The 9,646-nt window shown below is 55.6% G+C and overlaps 3 protein-coding genes across 3 annotated transcripts; 2 read left to right on the top strand and 1 right to left on the bottom strand.

Moving 5' to 3' along the window:
* Nucleotides 1-689: 689 nt before the first annotated feature.
* Nucleotides 690-3,294, bottom strand: BO80DRAFT_231318 (DNA damage response protein RcaA). The gene is made up of 4 exons (XM_025714470.1): nt 3,276-3,294; nt 3,027-3,223; nt 2,831-2,982; nt 690-2,760 (listed from the first exon to the last, which is right to left on the bottom strand). The coding sequence occupies exons 2-4, from the start codon at nt 3,063-3,065 to the stop codon at nt 996-998; spliced, it is 1,956 nt and encodes a 651-aa protein (XP_025578584.1). The 5' UTR covers nt 3,066-3,223; nt 3,276-3,294; the 3' UTR covers nt 690-995.
* A 177-nt stretch (nt 3,295-3,471) lies between these two features.
* BO80DRAFT_374415 (Y-family DNA polymerase) lies at nt 3,472-5,707 on the top strand (the record flags this gene model as incomplete). The annotated part of the gene is made up of 2 exons (XM_025716594.1): nt 3,472-3,615; nt 3,663-5,707. 2 exons carry the CDS (start codon nt 3,472-3,474, stop codon nt 5,346-5,348), a joined length of 1,830 nt encoding a protein of 609 aa, XP_025578583.1. The 3' UTR covers nt 5,349-5,707.
* Nucleotides 5,708-6,814: 1,107 nt separating this feature from the next.
* BO80DRAFT_452359 (uncharacterized protein) lies at nt 6,815-9,231 on the top strand (the record flags this gene model as incomplete). The annotated part of the gene is made up of 2 exons (XM_025721948.1): nt 6,815-8,535; nt 8,976-9,231. 2 exons carry the CDS (start codon nt 6,815-6,817, stop codon nt 9,229-9,231), a joined length of 1,977 nt encoding a protein of 658 aa, XP_025578582.1.
* Nucleotides 9,232-9,646: the final 415 nt, after the last annotated feature.

Below are 9,646 nucleotides of genomic sequence, written 5' to 3'. Positions count from 1 at the left end.
GGGAGAGTAAAGAAAGCAATCGCGGCCAGGCGAGAAGGGAAGAATAGAGTCGTAGTAGTAGTAAGAGGGGAGGGAAAAGAAGGGAAGAGGAGAAAAGACAAGAATGACGAGGATGACGGGGGGAAAAGGGAAAGTTCCCCAGCGCAAGTGTTTGGCCGTGAAGAGGGAGGGAGGGAGCCCTGGTACGGGGGTGTTACCGGTCATTATTACGCCGGGCGGGAACACAGACAGACAGGCTTTGCCTCGAAGGGGAGTCTGGTCACGCTCCCTTCCCAATCTTGGGTGATCACACCACCATCAGCTGCGCGAGACTTTTCCTGCCTCGAGGGACTCTTGCGACAGACTATCCTCATGCCACCGTCCCTGGTCACCAGGCAGCAATAGCATCTGTAGAATCCAAGTGTAGATAAAACTACCGGACACTACTGTGTAGACACTAGATACTGATACACAATCCTCCAAGGAAGGACGTTTCAGGTAAAGCACCGAGCCGGCTCTGGCTGGGGCCTTGAAACGCTTTTCAAACGGGAAGCTCCAGTGGGCGCGGCTCCAGGAACTGCACAGACCAGCTAAAAGCCTGTCATCCTTCACCGGATCGGCCCTCTTATTCTATCCTAATCCTCCCAGGAACAGTGGAATTCACTTGCGATACATGGGTCAATGGTATTGAATGTGATTGTTCACCGCACATCATCCGGCTGCAGTGGATACGGTGCTGAGTGTTTATACTTTGTGCCCAACAGCGTCATCGGGACACCCAGCATACCCACTTCCTTGGAATGGATACTCGGCTTCCCCGCATGCGAATCCCCACAACAGTGAATCTATCCAATATCTAGATAGAGCACCATCGCATCATTCCGTTTCATATCTCCCACCACTTGCCATGTGGTGGTGGGCTCACGGACTCCCGCTGTCATGGATCTGCTGACCGATTACCCTAGTACAAAATCCCGAGAAAAGCAATTTCGTCATCGAGGGATCTAAGTACGAACTCAGCGCCGGCGGCGGAACCGGAACCGAAGCTCTTCGTCGCTGTCTGAATCCCGCTCTTCACGCGCCCGTTTCTCGTGCAGCGGCGGATTTCTGGTCTGGCTCCTGGGCGCGGGCGTCTCCGACTTAGCCCGGGCCGAGGACTGCGAACGGGATGCCGCAGGTTCGCGCTGACTGACTTCCCGTTCCGCTGGGCTGTCGGCGGGACTGGCCTCTCGGGACTTGCGACTGCTGACCCAGTAATGGTCCCCAATGCCAAAGGCCTTTCGCGTCACCTCCTCCAGCGGAACAATCACCGTCTGCATGCGATAGCGAGGCTGACTAGGGTCCCCTTTTCTTCGGAACTTCTTGAAGTTCTTGCGTCCATTCCACCTATCGTCCCATCGACGGTCATCTTCGCCAGTGGTCCTCGGTTTTACTTCCATCTCCTCTACGATCGCAAGGCCCTTAAGTTGCTCCACGTTGACATCCTGGAGCGAGTCCTGCAGGGTCGCTTCTTCCGCCAGGCGCTGGCGTTGGGCATCTTCCTCCTCCCGATGCTGTCGTGCTGCCTCTAGTACGTCCAGTTTCTGGCGTTTTGCCCGCCGCACGGGCTCCTGTTTAGTCTCCAAAACCGATTCATCAACGCCCCTCTGCGCTATCTCCGCGCGTCGACGTTTCATTGCTCGGGCACCAGGCAGTAGGCTAGAGACCATATCTTCCTCCTCCTGGAGGCTACTCTGGACTTGTGACTGCTGTGGGGTCGGAGGCTCCATATCAATCAAGGGGGTTGAATCCGCGACGTCATCGGGAGCATGAGCAGGGATAGAATTAATGTCGAAGCCGTCGTCGAACGTCTTCATTTTACTGACAAACCCCCGAACTCGGGGCTTGGATTTCTTCGTCGCTTGCCGGCTTGCGTCCTCGGAAGGCTGCGAGTCCTCGACCATTGGGACTTCGTCGGCAGTAGCAGCCGGCTGGGATTGTGGGGGGGAGGGTCCCGTTCCCTGAGGCGCGCTGGATTCGGGTAGAGTCCGACACAGAGGAGAAGCGTCGTTCCCCAGAATCGCATCGAGAAACTCGCTCTGTTCGATAACACGCTGGCCGGTCATGACAGCTACCTCGTGACTCAGCTCGATCCACCAAGCCTCGTGGCGTCCACCGGCGCGGTATCGAACGAGCACCACGCCACCAGCATCGTCTCGTTGACTCCCAAGGCCTTTGTCGCCAGCCGTGTTTCTCATAAATTGCACAATCTCCTCAGCCTTCGTAACACCCTGTTCCACTTCGTAGAGTAAAGCCTTTCCATGGCCGTTCGCGATGACATCCTGCAGGTTGCCAAATTGTGCAGGCTCGGTGAATATGAATGTATAGTCTTCAAAGACATTGGTGCGGGCGGGGTTTGGAGCAAATGCTTCCTTGGGTCTCTGGGTGGTCTCCTTGCCTGGCGGCGGGAGATGTGCCATCGCATCAGGCCATGCCGAGTCGAAATCGGCCTCCAGCGGGGAGAACGATTCAAGGTTCTCCAGGTCACTCGGGGTCGCGGCATATACCAACGCATCGATATACGAATCCTGCACAATATGTTTTCCATTCACCAGTGCCTGTAGACCCTTGGCAGTATTCCGCTTGTTCTGCACGACGTGTGTGGTTTGATCGACCACGTACGGGACGACTGTCTTGATATCCAGGTCCTCGACTCGGGCGCGGACCTGTGCTAAAGGATCTTTCGCTTTGAGTTCCTTGGACGAAAAGGAGAAGCTGAGCACGGTAGGCTGCCACTTGATCCTAAGCCGCGCTGTGTTAGCTACCTGCCGGATCATGCAACTTTCAGCAATAGTAGAGCATAAGTATTTACCGGAGCATGTACTCGTATCTCCCCAGCTTGATTTCGTGCTCCTCTCCGGTCAACTCTTTGCGCACATCCTTGATTGTGTTTCCATCCACGACTGTGCCACACTTTGATTTCAAGTCACACACAGCAATCTTCGATCTGCTGTAGATATGCGACTAACGGGTTAGCGGAGGACGCAGGAAGAATCGGAGGATCGTACTCCATCGCCTGGTTTAACCGGTGATACCTCAATCACCATATGCTTTCGTGAGATGGACTTGTGATCGATGGCATGACGAACTGCGTCGAGAGAAGGTCAGCATGATATCGACCAGTGATTGGAGTGCAAATTACCGCCATCTTGCTTGATCCGACCGAAGAGATACTTCTTCCCCGGTCGCAGCCACACGCGCTTGCCTTGCTGGAAAGTCAGCCAGAACTATAAGGGTGGTAGACGCAAGACGCTCACCACCAAGGAAGTCTCCCTCCGAGTCCAGGATCCACATGGCGGTTATGTGCCTAGCTGCAAGATGGTTCCCCGTCGGATCGGAGTTGTCATCACGGCCCGCCACGCGTGTTCACGTGATCAGGCGTCGCAATAGCTGCCTGCTTGGGTATGGCTTCCCGGCCGACCAGGGAGATAACGTCGTTTCTACCCATCCAATATGGAGCCTTCGGGCGATGAGCCGGGTGATGATGGAAAGCTTTCCACCGGTGCGGAGTCTGCTGAGAACTATGAAACCTTGAAATACCAGCTGCTAGGACCATCTTTGACCAAGGCAGGTCAGGATGCTGTGGATCAGCGCAAAGTGAGCGGGCATGGTCCTGATTCTAAGGTAGAGATTAACGGCGACAGGTATCCGAAATTATCTATAACGCGTCCAAGGGCTCGAAATTCTTCAATCACGAGCAAAATCGCGACAAGGTCTTGACAATCAAGATCGAACGTATTCTGAAGGAGAAAGCCCGGCTCGAAAAGTTGGATCTGTCGGCTGATCTACGACGCGCTGACCAGCTTATCGCGGAACTCGAACTAACCCGGGACTTATCGCAACATGTCGTCCACGTCGACTGCGATGCTTTCTTTGCCGCAGTCGAAGAACTCGACCGCCCTGAGTTGAAAACCGTTCCTATGGCGGTCGGCAAGGGGGTCCTGACGACATGCAACTATGAGGCCCGAAAGTTCGGCTGTCGGAGTGGCATGGCATCCTTCGTGGCGAAGAAACTCTGCCCTCAATTGATCTGCTTGCCTCAGAACTATGACAAGTATACTGCCAAAGCGAAGGAGATCCGCGCGATCTTCGCACAGTACGATCCCATGTTCGAGAGTGCTAGCATCGACGAGGCTTATCTTAACATGACTGCATATTGTATTGAAAATGAACTCGACCCAGAGGAAGCAGTCCAGCGCATGCGAGCAGAAGTTCTGGAAAAGACACAGATCTCGGTATCCGCAGGCATTGCAGCGAATGCCAAGATTTCCAAGATCGCGTCAAATAAGAACAAGCCGAACGGCCAGTTCTGCGTACCTAATGACAGAGATGCGATCATGAAATTCATGCAGGATTTACCTGTCCGCAAGGTGAATGGCGTTGGTCGTGTCTTCGAACGCGAGCTTGATGCAATCGGAATCAAAACATGTGGAGACATCTATCCCCAGCGTGCCATTTTGACCAAGCTATTTGGCGAAAAAGCATTTCATTTCCTGGTACAGTGCTATCTCGGCTTGGGGAGAACGAAGATTCAGCCAGTGGAAAACTATGAGCGAAAGAGCGTGGGAACCGAGCGGACGTTTCATGAAATCGGGAATAAGGAGGAGTTCCGAGCAAAGCTATGGTCGATCGCCGAGGAGCTTGAGAAGGACCTGGCGCGAACCGAGTTCAAAGGCCGCACGCTTGTTCTCAAAGTCAAGCTGGCTACCTTTGAGGTTTTGTCGCGACAATGCCAGCCTCCGAGGGCAGTCTCGACTGCCAAAGACCTTTACGCGTTCTCCCTCCCAATGCTGGAAAAGCTTGAAAAGGACATTCCCGACCTGAAGCTCCGACTCCTCGGCCTTCGCTGCACCAATCTTGTGAGTACGAAGAAGGTTGGCATCGAGCTCTTCGGTTTCACTGCACGCCCAAAGCCGACTTCAGAGCTGTCGATCGACCTTCCTGCTGAACCGGAGATGGGGGCAGAGGAGACGTTCGAGAGGGCTGCTCGCGAGGAGCTACAGGAGGAACTCGATGACTTGGAAAAGCTCAGTCAGGAAGTAGCCGAGTCTGCAGAACCGAAATCCGATGAGCAGTCGACTGTTGCCGATGCGTCACCGCAGCCTGTGTATTGGGAGTGCCCCATCTGCTCCAAACCTCAGGTGGCGGATGATCGCGGTTTTAATGATCATGTGGACTATTGTCTGTCGAGACAGACCATCAAGGAGGCTGTTCAGGTTGCGTCAAATGATCATGTGCCTGAGGCCTCGGCTGCATCAATGTCGCGCAAGAGGAGAACGACGGCCCCAGAATCGCCAGACCCGCGACAGAAACGCTTGTTCTTTTCATAAGAGCAAATAAGACACCAACGCGCTTGGGCTGAACTGGCTCTTAGCCTGTAGTTGATCTGCTCATGGTCGCTGGAACGACCCGGTCATACTACCTCAGCAGCAATCCCTGGGCGACAAAAAAGCCATGGGGCAGCGTAACATTCCATGTGGATGATACTAGAAGCCAGCGGCATTGCATCCTGGATCGGTTCAGCCAACGCAACCGACATTCCTCGATCAGTTGGGCACTGCTCCTGATTTGAGAGATCACATCTGAGCGATGATAGGTATAGGAACAGATCCGATACTGAGCCGGAATAGAGGTGTCTGGAATTTGCGCGTTCTAGAGGCATTTTCTATAATTGGTGGGGGTGAGGTGTTTGTTTAATTTGAACGGAGGTTGGTAGATTAGATATTGCTGGACATTTCTATATATAGTAAAGGGCTTGCATAATAGCTATTATTAGACTAGAGATCCAGTTGGAATGATCTATTCTGCAAAATGGGTTTTTGTGGACTCGTATTTGCAAGTTCGCATCAGCACTGCTAGGGACGTATCACCCGTCGCTTAGTATTTACGACTTCGATGTGTAGAGTCAAATCAGTTTCTGACAATTTTCTTGTGCCTCAGCTGTAGTATAATGACAGAATCCAGCGGATACGCATCTGAGACAGTGGGATTTATCTGAGACAACCGGGCTGTCGATTCCCAGATTGACAAGATGATGGAATGTGGAGTCGAGCAGTCGTCAGGGTCAAACGTGGCGGAGGGACGAGCATCGGCCCCTTGCAGCCACGATGAGCATCACGTGTGGGCAGCTCGCCATGGATACCATTGTTATGATCCCCCGGGGATCGACCCGATCTCAGATGATAACACCCGCATGAATCGGACAAATGGTAATCCTTCGCATCTGTCATGCGAAGGCCAGAGGATATACTCCGGACTTCGGGGATGGGGTGATCGCCGTGGTTGTCCGGTTACTGAGCCGCAGCTCCGGCTTCACCCATGGGTCGCCGGGGCGGCGCATCAGCCCATGCAACCTGGGGCTGCAACACGCAAGGGCACCCGCGTTGGGGGAGATCTTGCGTTGACGAGGGGATCAAATGCCGCTGGACAGGAGTGCAGCGAGGCTGGAGGGAAATGGCAGGGGGGTGATGATGGGAATGCGACGACAAAGTCAGAAAAGCAAGTCGGGTTGAACAGTTGCGGTGAAAGGGGCGGCAGGAGAGGAGAGAGACTAGCCGGATTTGGGCGGGGATGTTTTTGCACCCAAACATTATAATTCCACTGGCTGCTCCTCGGCTTCTGGCGGTGTTGACAACAAATTCAACGCACCTCGTCGTCATCCCACCCGATTTTCTTTCGCTTCGCCTCCTCCAGCCTCAGCGGTGCCCTCCTCCAACCTCCCTGGACGGTCTTGGATTCCGCTGTCGCCTGGCTGGTGCCATCATGCTTGCAGATTCTCGAGCACTGTCGCAATGCCATGAGTCGCTCTCCTTTCCGCCCCTCGACTCCCGCAACTATGAACGCTGCCGATAAACAAAACGGCAGCCATCTCGGCAAACCACTTACACCCGCCCTCAGTGCTGCCTTTCATCGCTCTCAGAAAACTCCTCTCACTCCCCGGCTAGCCACCCCCGGTGGATATCGCACTCCCAAACGTCTGACCCCCTCCGAACATCCCTCGTCCGCCCCCTCCAAGCGGGATCCCGAGCCATCCCTGCTCAGTGCCAATGTTACCCCTCGCTCCGGCTCCCGCAACAGCAGACGCGATGGTGCCGTCACCTCCCCAAACAACACCCCCACGAATGGGTCACAATCACCACAGGTCTCCTGGGCACAACCACATGTGGGCCAGGTGTCAAATACGGGGCGACTCCGGACGGAGCGGAGTCCGGTTCGCGGGGGAATGCTGGAACCAGCCAGGACAACCCGGGCCAGGACGGTGACGATCGAGTCCAACCATCTTTCCCGACCGAATTCGTCGTCGGACAATTCGTCCGGGGCACCCATGTTCTTCCATGCGTCGGATGCACGGTCGACGATTTCTGAACAGGAGCCCCGACCGAAACTGCAGAGCAAACCTTCCGCCACCACCTTTGTCTACGCCAACGGGGCACAAGAACGACAGACTGCTGTGAGTGAGCTTGGTGGTACAAACTACAAACGCCGGTCGACGGGCCTGACGCGATCGGTGGTGTCCGCGAAACCGTCTGCGTCGCCGCGGCTGCGACCGGCCAGGGTCGACTCGAACCCGCGGCTGTCAGACGGCCCCTCCCAAGTGGGGTCCCAGTTAGACGATTCATTTGAAACCGGATCTCAGGGTCACAGTCCACCGCTGAGCAGCGTATCCGCGCGACCGATTCCCGCCGTGCGACACATCAAATCGTCGAGTCTCGACTCGGCCAACAGTGGGCTGTCTCCCCCTCAGCGGGAACCGCTACGGCCAAGCCCGCTTATCATCTCCCCGTCGGAACCCCGGCTGGATGCCAACAACATTGCGTCGGAGCCACTCCCGGGTCTTCGACCGCGGGTGTTTAGCAATGGGTCTATTGCTTCGGTGGACACACATAATTCGGGGATGCAGAGCCCGTCCAAGTCGGAAAGCGGACAGGGCAATGGCGTCGCCCTGAATAATGCGCGGACGGAGCGGAAGATCCTCGATCTGGAAATCAGCAACTCATCGCTTCTCGCCATCAACCGCACGCTCGAACGCGAGATGCGGAAGCAGAACGCGGAGCTGCGCCGATACCGCCGCCTCAGTCGCTCGGGCCGTCTATCCATGGCGCCGTCCAGTCGGTCCGTGTCGGACGCTCTCTCGATCCCGGCTGAGATCACGGAGGGCAGCGAACACTCGTCGGTGCGATCACCGGAAGAGCTGTCCGACTTTAGCGACGAAGAATCCGTGGATGACGGAGTGATCAGTCCCGACTCGCAGGCCGACCCGGACACGCAGCATCGGGCGCGAGACGAGAAACGGTTTCTGATTGATCTGGCAAAACACCAGGAGCTCCTCGCGGACAGTCAGCGAATGAACCAGAGCCTGAAGCGGTGTCTGGGCTGGACGGAAGAACTGATCAAAGAAGCGCAGCGAGCTCTGGAATACAATGTGCATGTGAACGACGTGCAACTGGGCGGCCGCGTGCTCAACCCGGAAGAGCTGCACGAGCTAGAGCTGCGCGAGCTGCGCGAGCTCGAGGAGCAGTCTCAATTTCAGTCTCGGCCGTCGAGTCCGAGCGAGGACACGCCTTCGGAGGGCGAGCTGGACAGCTAGCTGATATCCTACATATTTAATCGGGCGCCGCGGTACCTGTGTTCTGTTCTGGCGACTAAAGCTGGCATTTAGTCCACCGTTAATCAGTGCTTGCTTTGTTGATCGTTGGTAGCGATAGATGCGCAGCTGAGAAGCTAGATACCCTTGCGATTTATAGATTCATTTATACACTACTCATGCACTGCTCCATACACTGCTCCATCTATTCTACATCACGACATCTAAAATACCCTCCTCCGGAGTCCTACTAAACAATCTACTCTGGACACCCATCCCCCACCATCCCACTCCCCTCTACCCCCACCTCACACGCCTCATCATACCGCGCCTTGCGATACATACTAGGCACGCCCCCCAAAAACCCCTCCAGGGGACAAAACCCATTCTTCGCGCCCTCACACCCAACCACCCCCACCACGGGCACCGGCCTCTCATTCAACACCCACCTCACAAACTCCCCGGTCCCTTCCACGCCACTCAAATCCGGATTGACATACACCCCCTCCCCCAACTCCCTAAATCCACCCTCCACCACCTCCCCCGGACACCTCCACACCTCCGTCACCAATCTCGCCCCAAACGGCGCAATCTCATTCAACCGAAACGTCCGATTCCGCGGCACCTGATCCCCCGTAATATTCCCCGGCATCCCCTCCGGTCCAAAATTAAAATACTCCATGCCCAGCGCCGCCAGGACCGAGACAATCACATCATCATGCGACATATCCATATAGAGGGGTTGATGGAGGGGAAAGGTAGATGTGTTATTATCGTAGGTGATGTTGATGTTTGCCATGGGGGAGGTGATGAGGTGCGATTGCAGTCGGGCGGAGAGTTCCAGGATGTACCCGATGCCTTGGGCGCGGCCGCTGGGGGAACCGAAACCGTAGTCGCCGTAGAATTGCAGGTCGAGTTGGTAGCTGTAGGAGGACCATTCGGGGGGGGTGAAGAGGGCGCAGAAGGCGCTGGAGCCGAGAACGGCCGTTTCGTACGGGCAGAGGTTCATCATGCTGAGGATGTCGAGGGGGGTGAGGGGGAGGG

Source organism: Aspergillus ibericus (assembly GCF_003184845.1).
Source record: "Aspergillus ibericus CBS 121593 unplaced genomic scaffold BO80scaffold_6, whole genome shotgun sequence".
NCBI classification, from domain to species: Eukaryota; Fungi; Ascomycota; class Eurotiomycetes; order Eurotiales; family Aspergillaceae; genus Aspergillus; species Aspergillus ibericus.
This window is presented reverse-complemented; position numbering and strand designations above follow the sequence as displayed.

What these genes read in the sequence shown, in the direction of transcription:
- BO80DRAFT_231318 (XM_025714470.1), bottom strand. Translation starts at nt 3,065, where the DNA reads ATGGTGATTGAGGTATCACCGGTTAAACCAGGCGATGGA. An exon ending in CGGTTAAACCAGGCGATGGA is followed by an intron (nt 2,983 to 3,026) that starts GTACGATCCTCC and finishes CTAACCCGTTAG; the next exon opens with TCGCATATCTACAGCAGATC. An exon ending in AGATACGAGTACATGCTCCG is followed by an intron (nt 2,761 to 2,830) that starts GTAAATACTTAT and finishes AGCGCGGCTTAG; the next exon opens with GATCAAGTGGCAGCCTACCG.